At 43.4% G+C, this 21,421-nt stretch overlaps 1 protein-coding gene across 2 annotated transcripts in view; it reads right to left on the minus strand.

Annotated features, from left to right (window-relative positions):
* Cacna2d3 (calcium voltage-gated channel auxiliary subunit alpha2delta 3) overlaps nucleotides 1-21,421 on the minus strand; it is an 857,083-nt gene that overhangs the window by 478,565 nt on the left and 357,097 nt on the right. For both annotated transcript variants that reach the window (XM_085828480.1, XM_085828479.1), the window contains exon 6: nucleotides 3,944-4,075. In XM_085828480.1, coding sequence (XP_085684606.1) covers nucleotides 3,944-4,075 — 132 coding nt within the window. The remainder of the gene's footprint in view (nucleotides 1-3,943; nucleotides 4,076-21,421) is intronic.

The raw sequence follows: 21,421 nt of genomic DNA on the forward strand, positions 1-21,421 counted from the left end.
TGTGAAGATGGGGCTTTGAGGTCATATATACTCAAGGTATACGTATACCACTGTGACAGTCTCCTTCAGCTACCTACAGATCAAGATGTAGAACTCTCAGCTCCTTCTCCAACAACATGTCTGCCTGCATGCTGCCATGCTTCCAGACATGATGATAATGGACTTAACCTCTGAAACTGTAAGCCACCCCGAATTAAATAGTTTCTTTTATTAAGAGTTGCCATGGTCATGGTGTCTCTTCACAGCATTAAAACCCTTACTAAGGCAATGATGTTTTGTTTCAGGGGCAATAAGATTACTCAGCAGGTAAAGGCAGTTATAGCAAAGCTTGACTGTGTGAGTTTAATCCCCCCAACCCATGATAGCAGAAGACAACCACCTCCCCCAACTGTCCTCTGTCTCACGCACACATACATAATGTGACATGTGCACACATGTAGTCATGCATACAAATACTCCCATTCACACACACACAGTAAATAAAAATACGTATCCATTTTCATTCACTTAAAAATAAAATGAATTACTGCTTTAAAACAAGTTAGGATATATTGCTCTCGGCCAGCAGTGCTGATCGTGACTAAAGGACTTCAAATAGATTTTAAAGGAAAACAAAATTACAGAACAATTATTTTCATAGGTGGAATTCCTGGTTTAGGATGCAGCACTGATGGCTTCTTTCCCAGCTCCCAATGGCCAGATTCTTGACCTTGCCCGGGTAATAACAGGCTAGGTCAAGGGAACATTCCCAAACTACTACCCAGGTATCCCACAGCGACACTCTGTTCTACCATCATTATACCCATGCTTCTACCTGCACTGGGACCTACTTTACAGGTCTTCCCTCCAGAATTAGAAAGCAGAAGAATAAAAGAGAGCCAAGTAAAAGTCATTAAGTATAAAGATAAAATATAACTGATACAATATTGTACAATGAGGGGCCGTAATATGTTTTATTCCTAACTTCTATGGCACAGTTTTCTGGAAATCTTGGCGTAGTTAGGATGGCACAGTCCTATTTTCTTTTTCATTTTAAAAATGTGTTGATCCAGTCAACGAGCTCAGCAGATGATGCTTGTATTCATCATGTGTGTTGGTAAGACATGTGCCTATCTCTAGACACTGTAGGTAATCTCCCTCTGGCTCTGCCAGTCTTCTTCCCATGACATCTTTACTGCTGTGCACTCTCCCAAACCTTCTAAGAAGGGACTGGAGGTGGAGTTGAAATGAGAATACTGCCTTGCATATGGGCTTGTGACTCTCGGCATCCCCACAGGCACTGTTCGCACTGGTGCCTTTCTAAACATCCCTATCAGGTTAGTCTTCTGGCAAAACTAGCAAGGGATGCAATCCCAGCAAAAAAGTAGACACAGAAGAGGGTGACCCTTGACACAAGGGCCAGCTTGACACAAACTAGAATCACCTAAGAAGGAATCTCAATGGAGGGACTGCACACAGACACTCAAAAAGAAATCACAAGTGCCCATGTTGCCAGAGCACACATGTGCCTGGGGTCACTAACAGGAAAAAGACACCCCAAGCATGAGATGATGGTGCATTACTCTACCAGGGCTGCTGTAACAAAGTACTACCTGAGAGGTGGCTGCTCAGTTGTGTGCTCCAGACATGTGCATGCTAGAAGCTTTTGTGCAAACTGTCAGAGCACATGCTCCTGTGATCCTCACTGGAACATCCTGAGAGGTGGAAAGCAACCAATGACCCCCCGCCCTTGCCAGAGAAACAAGGATATTGTGGAGCACTGGAAGACACCAATTCTCCAACACAGCACACAAGACTTCAAGTGTCATGAGCTTAGACACAGCTTCATGCTCGATCTTGCTGTCACAGGGTCTTTGTCACCTGTAACCTAAATTTCTGATGAAGATGATTTCCACAGAGGGAACAGCTTCCCAAGGGCACACTGGGGAACTTGACTTCTGCTACCTAATTCGCCCTCTGATTTGCAAGTCCTTACTCGTGGCTTCTAATAAACCTAGGGCTTAGGAAGCACTTGTGAGAAGCAAGGAAAGCACATGTTGCCTAAGGTCAGGTACATTGGTAGCACCCCGTGCTTTTCCTATACTGTAAAAATGAACAGAAGCATCCTGATAGGGAAAACACCCTGCAAAAACGTACAATGTGGCTCCCTCCCTCCCTTCACTGAATGGACCAGGAGACAAGAGAAGAGCTCTGTCTGGAACCAATTCCAAAGTCAAGTGGTCATGTGACATCATTCAGGGCAACTACATACATTCATAAGACTGTACCCATGCACTTATTAATGTGGAAAAGATAGAGGCATTCTATGGACTCAAAATCATGCTGAGAATATCATAAAACAACTGCAGGCATTTTGACTAAACTGATCTAACAAATGCCTCATCTATAAATAAACCTCCCAATTACATGAGTCCTTTATGGTAAATTCCTTTGTTTTCCTTTGTTTTCCTTGCAACTATCCTTGAAGGACTTCTTGTTGGTAGAGACAGTTGCTGACTTCTGGCTTCTACTTATCCTTTCCACTCTCACCCCAAAGCCACCTTGGTCAGATAGCCAGCCATCCAGTTGGCTGCAGGCGTCCATGCCCTACACACTCCAGTCTTACCAATGTGCATCAAAGTTGTTCTGTTGAGCACATTGAGGCAGACTGCAATTTGGTGACATTGAAACTTTAATGGTCCACTGTTTATTATAACATTGCCTGCAACAGGATGCTTATTGCTTAAATGGCAGTGAGCTCCATGAGGAAGCCTGTGTGCCCTGCTGAACAGGGCCCTTGGGAACCATTGAATAATCTGGCGAGGCAGATGCCCCCATAGGCAAGTCTCAGGCCACAGATGCTGTGTACAGGGCAAACAGCTCCTCAAGGCGGCAATGATGGCTCTCCGCAGCAACCTCAAAGACATCAGGTGCCTAGTCTTACTTAATGAAAACATAAAAGCCTCTGCCTAATTGCTCCAAGATTGTGCAGTGTGTTTCCTCCCTTCCTTTGGGTTGAGCTTGTTAATTCCTACATCTGTGATGCTGGAACAATTGCAGCCTCAAGTCCTGTTTTCACAACTTGTAAGCAAAATTAAAACTTCCCTTTTTAATTAAAATTTAAACCAAGCTAGAATTAAAACCCCACTGCAACGCAGAGGCCTAGGAAAGCCCCAGAAGGAACACCTGTTCTGAGAGTGTGACAAACAAATGCTAGAAATGTGCTGACCTGGGGGAGTTGCTGGGGTCTCTCTAGAGGGATGTCACCCTCTGCCGTGCCTTGGCTGGTTCAACCTCTGCCTACATGGTAAGCCACCTCTATAGTCAGGGAACCCAAGTGCACATTCCCTATTACTTTCAACATTTAGTCAGAATTTAATTTTGCCCCATATGACTTCATCTACTAACCCTGATGACAATGATCATAGAAGCATCAAGAGCAGAAGTAATAATAAAAACACCAAACTCGGGCGTGGTGGCGCACACCTTTAATCCCAGCACTTGGGAGACAGAGGCAGGCGGATTTCTGAGTTCGAGGCCACCCTGGTCTTCAGAGTGAGTTCTGGGACAGCCAGGGCTACACGGAGAAACCCTGTCTCGAAAAAAAAAACAAAAAACAAAACAAAAAAAAAACACCAAACTCTTCTCTGGAAGATGAAATATGGTACATCTTGCAGGCTTTCATTGGTTGATCTATGAACTAACTTCCTGAGAAAGATGCTGAAAGCCAGACACAAGTTTCTGCTATCAATGTACTCTGTGTGTGTGTGTGTGTGTGTGTGTGTGTGTGTGTGTCCCTATACATACTGGCACCTCCTCCTTTTTGTTCCTATTCTGTACACTGACAAAAGGAGCCAATCTTTCATCTTCTTCTAAAGGAAAGGAGAAGACTGTTAAGCATGAATTTGAAGAGGAACACAACACCATTCATGGAGGCTGGGGTTGTCAACTTAGGTACACTCACCTGGGTACTGTCTGAAAAAGCCCTTTGCACTTCCAAAGTACTGCCATATGAGAGATGGATCCCGATCAAAGTTATCCACAAAAACTTTGTTTAGAGATTCAGACCAATACACTCCATTGACAATGGCAGGATCTGAGAATAAAGAGAACAAGGTGACATTAGGAAGCAGAGGGAGCCAGGTCACAGGTGCCAGACTTCAGGGTTCATTCACACAGGTGGCCCCCACTGTAGATTCTAAAACTAAAACGCTGAGCCCCAGAGATGCCATGCACTTGGGACGACGCTCCTGTCCTGCTCTATGAGCCACCCAGGGGCCTCCACTCTGGTGGCTTATTGAAAGTGCACATCCTTGTATTATTCAGTTTTGATTTGACAGAGAGCATGGTCCTTAAAAGCTGGTGTTGTTAGCATCAGCCTCCTGATTTCCAGAACTCAGTGTTCAAAAGGAAGCATGGGCTTTCTCTTCCTGTAGTCTTCTCAGCTGACACAGCTCTCCTCCAACTGGGACTGACAGACTCTCCCTTTCTGCTAAGTGGAATGTGAGGCCTATAAGGGAAGAAGTCACCTCTTGTCACTCATCCTTTGACCTCACGTGGCTGGATGAGAAGATGAGATGACAAATGGCTGCATAGATGGGTCTATGGGTGGATGGGTGCACAATAATGGATAAAAACAAAGGTTGTTCTTCAGAAAACACATCTTTAGGGCACTGTGGTGCTCTCAGGACTTAGGAGCTAGGAGCAAAAAGGTCAGAGGTTCAAGGCCAGCCTGGACTAACCAAACAGTCTAAGCTCCACAGTAAGACTCTTTCTAAAAGACAGTTGCTTTTCTGTCCTATAGCTATATTAACAAGTCTTTTCACCTTCCCCTTGAAAGTCCAAAGATAATTCTTTGTGTTTTCTTCACATATTTAAAAAATGAAAGCAAAGGAAAAGGAGGAGAAAGAAGGTTTGGGTGGCAGAGTTTGCTCTGTGGCTTTCCATTGTGTGCTTATTCCTCTTCATCCCTGAAGACAACACTTCAAAGTGGGGCAATGCCCAGCCTCCGCAATCAGGTCTGAAAGGAATTGCTCATTGGCCCCTGTATGAATAGGTAAATGTATCAAGCGTACAGACCAGAAAACAATAGGGGAACTGCTCCCTGCTCCCCTCTCATGGGGAAACAGGGAGCTTACCTGCTTCTGTCTTTTACAAAGGCTCTCTAGTCTAGACTCCCATAACACTGAACAACTGTATGGGGACTGGAACTGTGACAAGAGGTGAGGTCTTTTACAAAACTGCATCAACAACTGGGAGGCAATCCTCTAGCCTGTGCTTTCTTTCCTTGTGTACAAAATAGTGACAAGGCCCATACCAGAGACCCTTCTGAAAATTTCAACACATTCAGCTAATAGTAGAAAGCACCCACAGAGCTGTCCCATGCACCCAAAGCTCACACCAGTCTCCAGAATCTCCTGTGGAATTCTGACTCACAGCAATCCCACCATGGCATGCCCATTTCTAAGATTCCTGATACTTCAGAGGTGGGAGGGATGAGGACAGATTTTGCCATCCTGGCCTCAAGTTGCTTAGTATACCAATGGGGACGCGGGGGGCGAATCATCCTAAAAACACTCCTAACGTGAACTGAACTGACAAGGAAACCCACTGGTGGCCCAGGGAATGTGTGGCATTTACTTTTAATTGCCAAACAGATACACTAGAATATCCTGAAAAGAGTGAGGTACTGTCTGGTTCAAATTGAGCTGTGGGCATATATTGCTGTGAGTGAATCAATTGATATGGGAAGACCCAACCCATGGTAGGTGAAGCCATTTCTTGGGTTTGTGTCCTATGCTGTTTAAGAGTAGAGAAAGTGAGCTAAGTTTGCATGGATTCATTTTCTCTCTAGGCTTCAAGTTCCCAACTGTTAGCAATCAGGCACCTCCCTGCCCAGCCTAAAAGGGACCCCTTTGCAATGTTGTCAATCAGGCATCTTCCTAGCCATGCTGTCTTCTAGGGACTCAGAGCTACAACAAGAAACATCATCACTAGCTGCCTGCCCAGAGGCAACACATTTCCATTGACACCCCTGCAGCATGTCCTCCTGTACATACGTCACTGCCCTGATAAACGGTAACATTTTCTCCTGCTTAACCCCTTCTTCCCTTCCTTCCCATCCCCCAGATGCCCAGAGGCAGACTTTAATAAACCTCTCAGGAGAGACCTTGCTGCATGGCATGATTTTGTCAGAATCTAAAGCATAGCTGTTTGACACCATCCCCCTGCTCCCACCATCTTGACCCCCCTGCTAAGATGCACTCTAACATGGAATTGTGAGCTGAAATAAACCTTCTCTCCTCTAAATTGTGGTTAACATGGCATTTATTTTTAATCACATGGCATTTATTTTTAATCACAGCAACAAGAGATGAAGCTAGAACAGTACCCCACCTCTTAAGATGTTTCCTAGACAGAGTTTACAGTTGACAACTGACAAGGTGGCATGCCTAGGACTAGCCTGACTGTCACACCTCTGCCTTACGGTACTCTTTTCAGATAGCATGGGTCACTGGGACTCTGGATTTTATCTCAAAAGTGCCCATTATAACTCCGGTTACTATAATCTACCGCATCATAACCTGGTAGGGTAAGCATGACTGATTCAATCTTATACCATAGAATACTTTTGAGAAAGCCTTTATCCTCTCAATCCTGTAGAACAGACCCTTTTATTATCCCTGCCCAAGCTTGATAGCAATTACTGTGACTCACTCCTGGCTGCAAAAGCCACTTACATGAGCCCACAAACACGCAAATAATGACCCCCCAAAAAACCCATGGCTTTCACCTCCATCGATGGATTAATTATATCAGGCTCACATAAAAACCTTACCACAGTCAGACCAAAACAATTCTTTTCCCTAGGTCGTTGTCCCGACGTGCTGCAGAACTCAGTGTTGTTCAGCTGGGCCAGGTTTGCTTTGAAACTGGCTCAGTTGTGTAATCACCACTCCTGTGATACTGGTGATCCTGGATAGAAGCGGGATGCCCATCCTTCCAGGTGGCATTAAATATTTCAGATAACACTTTCCTTGGCATGTAAAATCATCACAGTGAATGGATTGATTCCAGAGGATCCTCTAGCAAGCAATTTTAATAGATAGCCTATAAGAGCTGCCCATCATTACAGCCAAAAAAGAGACACACATGGATACACAATATGTACAAGGAACTTAAATTCCAAACACACACACACACACGAACATGACACCATGGTTTCTCAACATCAGTACCCTACAGCAGAAGTGCAGTAAGTCAAGAGTAAGTTAAAGCTGCTCAGCTACCCTCCTCAGATCCCAGACCCTTCCAGCCAGGGAGGAAGAGGCTGGACCAGTATTCTAGTCTCATAGTCCTTCTGAGGGAACTACAGAGAATGACCATCTTGCGGTCATTTGTGAGAATCTGAGCATCCTCCCATTCAACAAGCTAAGCCTTTCCTTGTTTGACTTTGGTTTCTAAAGGTTGTCAACAGTCCCCCTTGCCTCACTTAAGATAGTTAATGACTTTTTCGCTATTCTTCACTGGGGTCTTCTTATTCACAATATCCACTGCCCACTCTAAAGAGTTATTCTAGACCTGATGGCCCTACCATCAGAAATTTGTTCATTTGATTCTGGAATCCAGGGCTGATTTGCTCAGGAGCCCATGAGAAGGAGTCTGTCCTGTGCAATGTCCCTCTCCTAAACACCATGTGCTTTGAAATAATCCTGGATTCCTTGGCTTGTAGAGTTGATAAATACTGTCTCCATATTAACATGGGCCACCCTTATGAATCTCTGTGTTAAATAACCCCTACCTTTCCTCATAAGGACACAGGCAGAAAACAAATCCAGACCTTATGCCCTAATAAAGTCACTTCTGCAGGTATAGGAGCCTAGGGCTCAGAAGTTTTAGAGGCTATTATTCCACATGGTATACACACTCTGAATTATTCTCCACAATATATTCTTATTTCATGGTTTGTATATATTTTATATGTATGGGTGATTTTCTTCCATGTATTTATGTTCACTAAATATGTTCCTGATGCCAAAGGAAGTCAGAAAGGGGTATTGGATCTCCTAGAACTGCAATTACAGATGGTTTGAGCCATGATGTGTGTTATGTAAATTGAATTTGAGTCTGCTGGACAGGCAGCCAATACTCTTAACCACTGAGACATCTCTCCAGCCCCTGTATATACTATTTGTAAGATTTGAGTTTAGTAAGAACAGGACTTTTCATAGCATAGGACCTTTACTTAAGCATCAATAATTCTAATTTGTGTGTATATGAACTTGCTGATGAGTCCTGCCTGTATTGTATGCAAGTGTATTTTTTTGAAAATGTAGTTGAGGAAATGTGCCTGCACAAGTGTGTGGCATGTATGTATATATGCTTGTGAGTATGCATTTATGTGCTAGTATACACATGTATACACACGATTGTGGGAGCAAGAGGTTGAAGTTGGGTGTTCCTCTTGATTCCTCTCTACCTCATTCATGGCAGCATATTTTAATTGCACCCAGAGCTCACCAACCTGGCTAGCTACCCTGGCCAGCTTGTTCTGAGGATCCTGACTTAGAGTTAGAATTTTAAGCAGGCCTCCATGCCTACACAGCATTTACCCAGATGCTGGGGATCTGAACACACATGCACAGGAAGAGCTTTACCAACTGAGCCATCTCCTCATCCCCAAAGTCAGTCAAATATATATACCAAACACAAGATTTTCTCTGCAATAAAATGTTTCCAGGTAACAAGGTAGTTTTTCCCACTGTTCCCATCTGCCCTGGACAACCTTATTGTGCATGTCCCTCTAGACAAAGTCCAGAAATAGCATCTGTCCAGCATCCTCCCTGACAAGAAAGACTCACCCCCAATATATCAAGAATGTTCAGCTTTTATCAGAACAGATGCTAGGAGATGCTTGGAGAGAAGGCTGCCACCTTTGTGGTAAATCTACACTTTGTATCTAAAGAGCATCTTCCACATCCCTGACTTGTCTTTGCAATATATCAGACACACCAACAACAAACAGCCTTTCAACTCCTAGTCTATCAAGTGCTTAGTACAGCAAATGGCCCATGAACAACACATCAGTAATAGACAATGATCCTTATCCTGTCCATTAGAAAATACACAAGCCCAGCCCAGGAAGAGCTTCCAGCTTTCATCCTTTCTCCATATATAGCATGCATAGCTGCTTCATCCTCCCAGGATAAGCAATCAGAATCTTCATGGCTATCTCAGTGTTCGAATTTACTCTCCGGACCTCAGTAGTCTGGTACATACTTGATTTTCTTCCCCCAATACCATTTGTTATACATTGAATGAACAGAACTGAATTATTCTCACTTGCCATTTCCTATCACAAAATCTGGGTCCACCCTTGGGAAATCTGAATGAATGTGAGTGGCTATAGAGTTACACAGAAATTGCTTTTCTCTAAAACCATTCTTGGAAGGGAAGAGTCTCAGCTCAGATGCCACAATTTTGCTAGAGAGCTGCTCTTCAGGAAGGTGTATCTTACCTTGGACTTGGTAGTAGACAGGGTCCTCAGACTTGCATAAATAAAACTCTTTGAAGCCAAGCACTGCCAGATATACAGTTACACTGTAATGAGAAGCCTGGGGCCTGAGCCCACATAGCTGCTCTCCAGGGCCAATGTTGGACAAACTTCAGGAGAACGGGTGAAAATTTCATGCCTCTCTTTGAGCAAGTGAATGGCATCTCCCCCATCCAGTCTTACTAGATCATAGATTAAATAATAGAGAGCCTGATGCTAACTATCTCTTACTTCTGTCTCACAGAGCATACTACTGCATGTGGGCTGAATTATAGAGCAGGCTTATTTGCCAAACATTTGCCCTCCTGCTAAATTTCATGATAGGCTAAATATTAATTGCAGGATACTTTTCACAAAGATGGAGTCAATTGCTGGTAGTCTTGGGGCCAGAGGACAAGAAGGATCTGTGGTCCCATGCTGAACTGCTCTGGATGGGGTTCCCAAGAATGCTCAATATTCTTCTTGTCTATTGTCTCAGTGTGTAAATTCGGAGGATTAATTCCCCAGTGAATTTTTATTTCAATGATTAGCCTATGCCTTTCTTTTGTTGCTAAGAATTCTTCCCAGGGGCTGGTGAGATGGCTCAGTGGGTAAGAGCACCTGACTGCTCTTCCAAAGGTCCAGAGTTCAAATCCCAACAACCACATGGTGGCTAACAACCATCCGTAACGAGATCTGGCGCCCTCTTCTGGAGTGTCTAAAGACAGCTACAGTGTGCTTACATATAATAAATAAATAAATCTTAAAAAAAAAAAAAAAGAATTCTTCCCAGGAGCTGGCATTAATTACATCTGCCCCTCTTCCTAAGGTCCCAATGACAAAGAGAGACATGAGTCCACCAAAGTTCATTCTGGGAAACTCAGTGGGTTAATTGGGTTTCTTACAGAGCAAGTAAGGGTTGCTTGTGGGCTGGATGCGCTATCCCTCTAAAGGCCACACTAAAAGTCTTTACCCATCAAGGATGATGGGCTTCCCATAGGCACATAGAAGGGCCCTCAGTCTTCCCTGGCATATATACTGCAGGCCTTCCTGGAGACCACCCACAAGTAGGGCTGAGTCATATACAATAGGTGGTGTGGGGTAGCCAGATACTCTCAGTTAAGGGCCTTCTGACACTCCCTGTCCTTTGAAGAGGTATAAAGAGTCAACAAGCCTCACTTGGATGATATTTTACAAGCAGGCATAGTTGAACTCTCCAACAAGGTGGTTGTTTTTCTTGTAGGATAGTCCTGTACAACACTCCCTTAACTTATTTTAATTTGTATGGAAAAACTATTATATGTTTTTGTTTTCGTATGATCTGGGAAAAAGACACTTAGAACACTTTAAGAGAAAATAATGATAATCAAAATGATGATGATGATAATTAACATTTATCATGTTTTACACTGTACCACAAACTATGCAGCACCTTTCCATGGACTTAAAGACTTCTCTTTCTATCACTATTTTATAGAAACATGACCCTCAAAGCTGTGGAAGTCATTGTCCTAATACATTCCACGTTCCATCACCAATGGCAGAGGTTAACAGAGTTAGCTCCTACAAATGGCCAGAAATGGGAAAGACGGTCATAGCCAATGGCCTCCATTGATCTGACCTATGGGATAAAGCTTCATACAGGTACCCTTCAGACCAGGTGACAGATCTCTTGTGTCTTAGTTGGGGTTTTGATTCCTGCACAAACATCATGACCAAGAAGCAAGTTGGGGAGGAAAGGGTTTATTCAGTTTACATTTCCAGATTGCTGTTCATCACTAAAGGAAGTCAGGACTGGAACTCAAGCAGGTCAAAAAGCAGGAGCTGATGCAGAGGCCATGGAGGGATGTTCTTTACTGGCTTGCTTCCCCTGGCTTGCTCAGCTTGCTTTCTTATAGAACCCAAAACTACCAGCTCAGAGATGGTTCCACCCACATTAGACCCTCCCCCTTGATCACTAATTGAGAAAATGCCTTACAGTTGTATCTCATGGAGGCATTTCCTCAACTGAAGCTCATTTCTCCGTGATAACTCCAGCTTGTGTCAAGTTGACACGAAACTAGCCAGTACAGCTTGGCACAGCCTATCCTGCCTCAGCTACCAACAACAAAATACTGAATCAGGTGGCCCTATGGAGACACTGCAGTAAGACTTTGTGACTCTGGAATGTAATCTTTGTACTTATTGTTGGGAAAACACAGAGTACTCAAGGGGGTGCGGGTTGGCCAGATAAAGTAGGCAGAGCTGGGGAGCAAGTGCAAGCTCCTCTTCAGAGTTCCCCTATGTGTCCATCTCAGTTTGTTGTGCAACATGGTATGCAAGGCCAGTTCATTGCCTCAGCATTCAGAGTTGGGGTCTCTAGAGGGGTCATTTCAAGGCATAAAACCTCAGCTAAAATGCCCTATACATACAGCTATGAACAACCATTTGCTGGTGGGCTACATACAGTGTACAATAACTATGCATTTAGCCTAAGACAAAGTTGTAAACATATTTAAAGTATCATAATATATAATACACATACACACATTGCATTTTTGAAATGCTGTCATGTGGTTCTCAAGTGAGAGCTTTATAGATGGCAGGTTTGTATCCCCATGTCAAAAAGTTGCACATCCTTGTCAGATAAGCACATCTTAAAATGCTTTTGAATTCTAAAGTGGTATTTGATGCACTATACTCAGGCTGGTATCCACTAAGTTAAAACACATAATTTTGTGTGTGACATGTCCCCATTAACCAATTTACTTTGAAACTCTAGCAGAAAGAAAAGCTGTCAACTTCCTTTCTGAGTGTTTGCTCTCACTGGGAAGGAAGAGAACCTTGTGCTGGACACAGTTAGAGCCCAGGTGAGCAGGCCTCTTTTCCTTCTAGTAAATATTAGATAATACCAGCCCCACAAACCTCCCAGTAGCTCCTCTGAAGTTGAGTCATACTTGAAACTTTGCACTGATGCTCAGAGCTGGAATGACCTCCTTATCTTAGAACATCAATAGCCCTACTAACCCATCATGGCCTCCCACTGGGACTCTCAGGCAATATAGTTGGACCCAGGACGCCTTTCCAAATCCCATTCCTTTCCACATCTCATCGAATACAGCTCTGACTCCTGGCCAGTCTCATCCAGGGTTTCTCTTTTTTGACTATGATCTCATTGATAGAAACTATTACTACTTGTAAAGGTTTGGGTATACAGTATCACTCCCCCTACACACCTCATATGTGTTAATGCCCCCAAAGACTTGGGTGTTAAAAGGTTGATCCCAGGTCTTGATGGATGCTGAAAACTTTAGGCTAGTGACTAGCCACATATACTAGATCTCCTGAAGTATTTCCTTGAAGGGTATCTTGTATCTGGATGGTCTTCTTACTTCTGTTTGCTCCTGTACACCATGAGGTAAAGTGCTTTGTGCCATCATAGTTCTCATTATTATGTCCAGCCTCACCTCAGGCCCAAAGCAATATATCTAGTTGGACAAAGACTCAAACATCTACAACCATGAGCCAAAGTAATTTTCCAGAAGAGGCTTATGTCAGGTATTCTGTCACAGGAATGAGACGTTCAAATGACATGGAAAACTGCTCTGGAGAAGGTGGCCCTTCACTGTGACTAGATTATCTTGTGGTTCAGTAGCCCTGAGTATTAGAAGTTGAGAAAAGCTTAGAGAAGAAAGGTAGAGAAATCTTAGATGGCTTTATGGGTAAATCTAATAGGAGTTCAAATGACCAGGATTCTTATAGAAATATGGCCATGAAGAATGTACTATTGGCCAGACACAGTGGGATATGCCTGGATTTAGAGGACTTCGCAAATGAGGGCAGGGATGGGGATCCTTAACTACATATCTGTTCTGGCTAGTTTTGTGTCAACTTGACACAAGCTGGAGTTATCACAGAGAAAGGAGCTTCAGTTGAGGAAATGCCTCCATGAGATACAACTGTAAGGCATTTTCTCAATTAGTGATCAAGGGGAAAGGCTCCTTGTGGGTGGGAACATCTCTGGGCTGGAAGTCTTGGTTCTGTAAGAGAGCAGGCTGAGCAAGCCAGGGGAAGCAAGCCAGTAAAGAACATCCCTCCATGGCCTCTGCATCAGCTCCTGCTTTTTGACCTGCTTGAGTTCCAGTCCTGTCTTCCTTTGGTGATGAACAGCAGCATGGAAGTGTAAGTCGAATAAACCCTTTCCTCCCCAATTTGCTTCTTGGTCATGATGTTTGTGCAGGAATAGAAACCCTGACTAAGACAATATCCAATTAGATTCCATATGGGCTACATGAGAACCTATCTCAAAAACAACAACAGACTGCATTTCAGATGGTAATTAGGATTCTACAAAGAATATGACCAGGGGCCATATATGTTATTTTGTACAAAGAGTCTCTGTATATTTTTTCAGTATCTTGAGACATTCAAGAAGATGAATTTAGAAGCTGAGGACAAATTAGTCTTGCAGAGACAATTCCAAGACAGTCTATGGCATGGTTATTGCTGGATGCTTTTAGATGGGTTGATAGTGAATGTTTGGAATAAAGAACAGAGGATAGAACTTAAAAAAAATCAGCAATTTGGCCAGAAAAGAAAAACATTTAAAATCATGAAAGATGCAGTTGTCAAAGAGATGGTACTACAGAAAAGAAGCAAAATACATTGTACCAAGACAGTGGATAAGATACCTTGAGCACACCTCAGAAATCAGAAAGACACCATTCATAATAGGCTCTGGGATACAAAGTATAAACTTGTAAAAAATATTTTTCATGAGAAAAGAGTACCATGAAAAGATTTCCCTTTTTGTACTACCTCAGGGACATATACAGAAGTTTTCCCTGTGCACAGAGTACACAGAGGCTGCTAATAACTATGGTCCAAGGGAGGGTGGCTACTTTTTTAGCAGGCAGAAGACCCCCACACCTCCCCATGATGATTGTTTTGTATGCTGACATGCAGAATACAAGATTTATGGGCTCATAGATGCTTCTATCTGGTTTTCAAAGGCAATCCTGGGGAGCTAGGAAATATGTTACAGGGTCATGGACCTCTCAAGCAATCCCCAAGAGAAGGAGCTGTGGAGATGAAGTCAAAGAGGCAATGACGAATGCAGGAAGTTGAAGATGCCAGGAATGTGAAATGCATGCCAAGGAAAGCCACAGTCATTGAGCAGAGGTAGCCCAGGGGAGAAGCCATGTGTTTTATAGCCAGCAATGTATGAACAGGGCTATCCATTCCCTTGACAGTTCATACCATGTTACCACATATGCAGGATTCCAGACACAAAGCAGCAGGATTACAGAAGTGTTTGTTCTGCTGGGTCTCAATCTTATTGTGATCCCATCCAGCCTATCTATGTCCTCATTCTCCACCTTTAAAATTCTGCTCTTTTCTAACATATGTGTGTGTGTGTGTGTGTGTGTGTATATATATATATATATATGTGTGTGTGTGTGTGTGTGTGTGTGTTATGTATATAATCTATTTTTTGTCTTTTAAACTGGCTTAGAATTAACAGTCTTTCTTGAGTCACAGATAACTTTTTTCTCAGTGGCTTACAGCTAATAGTTTCTCTTGAGTCTCAGGAGAGACTGTGGACTTTTGAGAGGTGCTCAGACGTTTAGAGATGGGCCTAGTTGGAGGAAGCAAGCCACCAATATCATGTTAGTGTGCGAAAGCATTGCCTACCTCAATATCATGTTAGTGTGCGAAAGCATTGCCTACCTCAATATCATGTTAGTGTGCGAAAGCATTGCCTACCTCAATATCATGTTAGTGTGCGAAAGCATTGCCTACCTCAATATCATGTTAGTGTGCAAAAGCATTGCCTACCTCAGTATCATGTTAGTGTGCGAAAGCATTGCCTACCTCCTGCCTGTTCTTGGCTTTCTCTGATTCCTGGTTGCATGAGGTTTACAGGTCTTTCCTCTGCTGTGCTCTTCTGCCTCAGTGCTCTCCCTCGCTATAGGTCTGAAGGTGGTGGAGCCTAGCTGAGCATGGAGTAAACCTTAGAAACCGAATCAAAACAATTTGCCCTTATAAATTGTTGTTCTAAGATATTTATCAGAGTGACAGAAAGCTAACCTATTACTTTGACAACCTTATCAGAAGGATGCAAATTATAGTTTTCAAAAGTCTGAAAAACACAGAAGGACCATACTGGATAAAATATATATTTATTTGTTCACTCAGAAAATATTATCTGAAGACCGACCGTGTGCCACCATGTAATGGGACTTAGGGGTAAAATAACGGGGAAAACAAAATGTGGTCTTCAATTCAATACACAGCCCAGGGGGTGGGGGTCGGGGGTGGGGGGTGGGGATTTGGACTCTATATGGTTGTACTGGCTATTTTTGTGTCAACTTGACACAGCTGGAGTTATCACAGAGAAAGGAGCTTCAGTTGAGAAAATGCCTCCATGAGATTCAACTGTAAGGCATTTTCTGAATTAGTGATCAAGGGGGAAAGGCCCCTTGTATAGGTGGGACCATCCCTGGGCTGGTAGTCTTGAGTTCTATAAGAGAGTAGGCTGAGCAAGCCAGGGGAGGCAAGCTAGTAAAGAACATCCCTCCATGGCCTCTGCATCAGCTCCTGCTCCCTGACCTGCTTGAGTTCCAGTCCTGACTTCCTTTGGTGATGAACAGCAGCATGGAAGTGTAAGCCGAATAAACCCTATCCTCCCCAACTTGCTTCTTGGTCATGATGTTTGTGCAGGAATAGAAACCCTGACTAAGACAAATTGGTACCAGCAGAGTGGGGTATTCCTGTGACAACCTGACCATGTTTTGGGGAGGACTGTGGAAGGACTTTGGAACTTTGGGCTTGAAGATCCATTCGTTATTAAGAGCTCTGTCAGATGTTGTGTAGAAGCTTGGAAGATAATGTTGAGAACAGTGCAGAAGATGGAGGTCTGGTTTGTGAAATTTCAGAGGGAAAATTAAAGACTCTTTTCAGGGCCATTGCTGTTTTGATTGTGAAGATTTTGTAGTTCTGGTTAGCTGGGGCTGAAGAATCCAGAATAAACCCTATCCTCCCCAACTTGCTTCTTGGTCATGATGTTTGTGCAGGAATAGAAACCCTGACTAAGACAATGGTGAAGTGGCCTGGGGTGAGAGTAAAGGTTCAGAGTAGCCTATCAGAGACAAAGCAAGTTGATATGCCTTGGAGTTTAGGAGTCAAATGGAATCTGGAATGAAGAATGGAAAAATAGGGACTTCAAGCAGAATTATGCAAATTGGGATCACCAGTCAGGTCTTAGTTCAACAGCACTAGAGACTGCTAGAGAATGGGGTAGGCACTCAAGGTTGCCATTGGGCAACACCCCGAGTGCGCAGGCGGTAGGGTTGTGAGGGAGTATCGGGCTCTTGCAGTCCTTTGGGAGACATGATGGTTCTGCACTCTGGTGATGAAACAAGAGGTGCCAGAGGTGTACAGAGCATATACATATTGCTTTGCCTTTTGAATTAGAGAGGCAGAGAGTGGCTCTGTTGGAGGAAGTATGTCAATGTGGAAGTGGGCTTTGAGACCCTCTTCCTAGCTGCCTGGAAGCCAGTCTTCTCCTGTTAGCCTTAAGATCCCAATGTAACACTCTCAGCTCCTCCAGAGCCATGCTTACCTGGATGCTGCCATGCCCCTGCCTTGATGAGAATGGACTGAACTTTTAAACTGGTAAGCCAGCCCCAGTTAAATGTGGTCCTTTATAAGACTTGCCTTGGTCTTGGTGTCTCTTCCCAGCAATGGAAACCCTAAGACACACCTAAAAACAGAAATGATTATAGAAGAAAATCTCAGAGTGCCCAGTCTGCATGCTGGGGGTCTTCATGGTGCTTCTGTGGGTAGATACCACATGGTGTTTACGTAGTACCAGCTGCCCTATATATACTGTCTCTATCATGTTTCCTAGGAAGATGTGATTCTGTGGAGCATGAGCAATCTGAGGTCACACAAGGGTACACCATATATCCAGAGGGTTGTGGGTTCTCATTTGCAGAAGACTATGAGGGCATCTGAGATGCAATATGGACAGAAGCTTGAAAACCATTTAACTCTTTACCTCTGCCCTCTTCTTTTATGAGCATTCAGTCAACAAGCACTTATAGATAAGGCATTTGAAGTGTTATCTATCCTATGTTCCATATGGGGGAGGGAGACACATAAAAGAAATTCCTATGGAAAGAACAAATGTTCTGAGAAATCACACGCAATTGAGGACAATGTCCGGTCTATAAGGCTGTCATCATTTAGTAAAAACCAATTCTTGATATTCACCGGCAAAGTCTGTTCTTGTTTCATTTAACCTTTGGAAGAGAGAATGAAACTGGAACCTTCCTTCCATCTTCCAGACAGGCCTGGCTCCCAGGAAAATATGATTCTGTGAGCCTGCCATCCAAACTGATGCTATCAGCTCTTTATTGATATTTAATATAAACGCAGCCCTGAGGCTAGCAGGTACCTTGACAGAGTCTGAAACATAATTGCCATGGAACTGTACAAACGCATGTAGCAATTAAGGAGCTGTCAGAGATGTTGCTGGTGCAAAGACATAGTGCTGCAGGCTGGACAAGAGCATCCTGTGCCGAGCTAAGGAATCAGGGAGTAGACAACTGCAGTGGGAACCCAATGACAGAACTGCACAGCTGCTGTGGGCCTGGCAGGACTTGGGTACATTGTGGGCATTACAAAAGGAAACTGGACCTGATTTAAGTCTGCTGTTGGTTTCAACACCCAGAGACCAAAAATTGAGCCTCCTTCCTTTGACACAAGATTGTAAGCTGCAGGGAAAGCACAGCTCCGATTGTGGCTTTGTAGAGTTGGAGAACAAGGGCTATGTTGTCTAGTCTTGTCAACCCCACACCAACTAGGTCAACTGAGGGAAGGGACCTCCAGTTGAGAAAATGCCTCCACAAGATCGGGCTGTAAGCAGGCAAGCTTGTAGGGCATTTTCTGAATTAATGATTGGTGTAAGAGGATCCAGCCTATTGTGAGTAGGGGTAGCCTTAAGCTGATAGCTCTGAGATCTATAAGAAAGCAGGCTGAGGAAGCCATGAGGAGCAGGCCTGTAAGTAGAATTCCTCTCTAACCTCTGTCTACTATAGTGCTTGTCTCTAGGTTCCTGCCCTGTTTAAGTTCCTGTCTTGTTTTCCCACAATGGACTGTGAAATCCAGGGTATATAAGCCTGTCCTTCCTACTTTAGGGTATCTATTCCTTTGACAAAAACACCATGACCAACAAGCAAGATGGGGAACAAGAGGTTTATTTGGCTTGCACTTCCATATTGCTGCTGTTCATCAGCAAAGAAAGTCAGCATAGGAACTTAAACAGGGCAAGATCCTGAAGACAGGAGCTGCTGCAGAGGCCATGGAGGGGAGCTGCTTCCTAACTTGTTCCCTGGCTTGCTCAGTCTGCTTTCTTATAGAACCCAAGACCACAAGCCCAGAGGTGGCACCACCCACAATGGTCTGGGCCTTCCCCCATTGATCAGTAAACGGAAAAAAAAAAATACCTTACAGCTAGATCTCATGGAGGCATTGCTTCAACTGAGACTCCTTCCTCTCTGATGACTAAGGTTTGGGTCAAGTTGACACACAAAACCAGCTAGTATACTCCCCAAGTTGTTTTGTTTTGTTTTGTTTTGTTTTGTTTTGTTTTGTTTTGTCTTGTTTTGTTTTTGTCATGGTGTTTCATCACAGCAATAGTGACCCTAACTAAGGCAAGGGATAGGAGAAAGGGATGCATTTTGGTCGTTTAACATCTGCTGGAGATAACTGGATTTTGCATTATTATTTTCATGGCTATCCTAATAGCACTCACCTAAAAGGTCAGAAAGCCCTCAAGTGAACATACAGGGTGAAACAGCAGTACATGAGGTAACAAGTGCTCCAAAAATGGGTGAGACTGGAAAAATGTACTTTCATTATTCCTAATTCCTCCCAGGATCCTTCCTTGAAAAGTCCCCACCATCATTGAGACCAACAATGTGGGATGACACAAGCACATTCTTTGAATACAGAAAATAGATTCTTTGCTTTTACAGCATGTAAGTCTGTCATTTCTGTCTTCCTGGTCTAAGACTGACAAAGCACTGGAGAACAAGGTGATGTGATCCCTGACAGAGAGGGCAGTTATAACCCTGTCCTTGTAAGAGTGCATAAGCAGAAAAAGAAGTAGATGTGGGAAAAGGTTCCAAGGGGATGGTGGCTTCTGTGAGTAGATCTCAGGAAAACGTTGCTCCTTGCAGCTCTGGGAAGGAAGCCAGCTTCTTGCTGAGGTGGTTTTATGGACTTGGCACTAGGGGTCTGGGTTCACATTGAGTAGAGGATTGTAAGTACTTGTTGCTGATGCCCAATTTCCTGTGAGGATCTATGGGCCATAAACCTTTTGAACTGTACCACTGGAAGTGTGAACACTGCCAATGGCCATGATATTGACTAGGAATGATGCTAACTTCCCGTAATGTTGGCCAAGAACTATTAACAAGGAGACTCCAGCTGTCTTCCACTGGACCTCATTCACCCTACTCATTCTTTTATCAGCTGGGGTTTGGCTTCCAGAACAATAACACTGAGCAACATTAAACAAAAACCAAATGATTCCATTTATTGACTCTCCATAGTGCATGTATAACACCTAACTCCTGAGTGACAGGGACAAGGACCCGACAATCAGCTTCCCTTGACATATAGATGGTTCACCCATAGGTTTGATTTCATTAAATGATTTACAGCCTTGATGATCCAAAAACAGACCCCTGAGAAGAAAATCGGGGCAAGGTAGTCAAACATTTAGAGGTTATAGAGAAATGACTAAGAAAAAAACATCTGAATAAAGGAATTATGCATTTCACCTCATGGTTTTTAAGCTTTCAACCCATCCAGGACTAGCTACATCCATTGCCTTTTTGGCTTGAAATGAACCAGAATAGCACAGCAATATGAATATATGGCAAAAGCTGCTCACCTCAGAATAGTAGCCAAGAAGGCAGAAAGGCTGACCCAGAGCCAAAATCAACACTTCAAAGCATACCTCTAACAAGCACCCACACACACACCAGGCCCCACCAACCACCTCCCATTGGTCTACTCAAAGCAGAACTCATCTTTGAGTTAATATATTGGTGAAAGCAGAACCCTCTGTGGCTCACCTACTACACAGAAGCTCCACCTCTGAACACTGCTTCCATTGGGAGTCAAGTTTTCAACACATGAGCCTTTTAGGAGGCTCGTTCATTTTCAAATAGTAATAAGGACTCTAACTATTAATATCACAAAAACTAGGGTAAATCAAATCTATCCTTCTAGGCAAACCCAGAAGACAAGTACAACCCATCCTGTTGGATGGAGATGTGCACATGTGAATAGGTGTACATATGTGCATCTCTAATATGATGATGATATACAGTTGGCAACTTAATCAGAAAGAATTAAATTAAAAAGTGTGTGTGTGTGTGTGTGTGTGTGTGTGTGTGTGTGTGTGTGTCCTTCTTAACACTTGAGTAATCTCCACAGCTAAGACCATGGCCTTTTGAAACTTCACAGACCATTTTACCAGCTCTGGGCACTCAGCATGTCCCAGATACCAGGCAGATTGCTTTGCTCATGAAAAAAAGAAAAGCAAACAACAATTAACCTACCAAGTTGCTAAAATAGCAGATGTTCAAGGGAGTTTCTCTTGTGATTATGTCAATCCAGTCTCTATTCCTTCAAGCTGGGATTCTTTTCAATTTAGGACACTTCTTTAAAACTATTGTTTCAAAGACCTAAGAAGACTGCCTGGTGTTTCATACATTCACACACACACACACAGACACACACACGCATGTGTGCATATCTGTACTACTTTCTATCTTCCTATTCTTTATCCTAGAGTTGGTCCCATACTCCAGTCTTTACTCCCACAGGGCCTTAGCATTACTGCAGGACTCA

Source organism: Mus caroli, unplaced genomic scaffold, assembly GCF_978045245.1.
Source record: "Mus caroli unplaced genomic scaffold, Mus_caroli_1 scaffold_12, whole genome shotgun sequence".
In the NCBI taxonomy this organism is placed as follows: domain Eukaryota; kingdom Metazoa; phylum Chordata; class Mammalia; order Rodentia; family Muridae; genus Mus; species Mus caroli.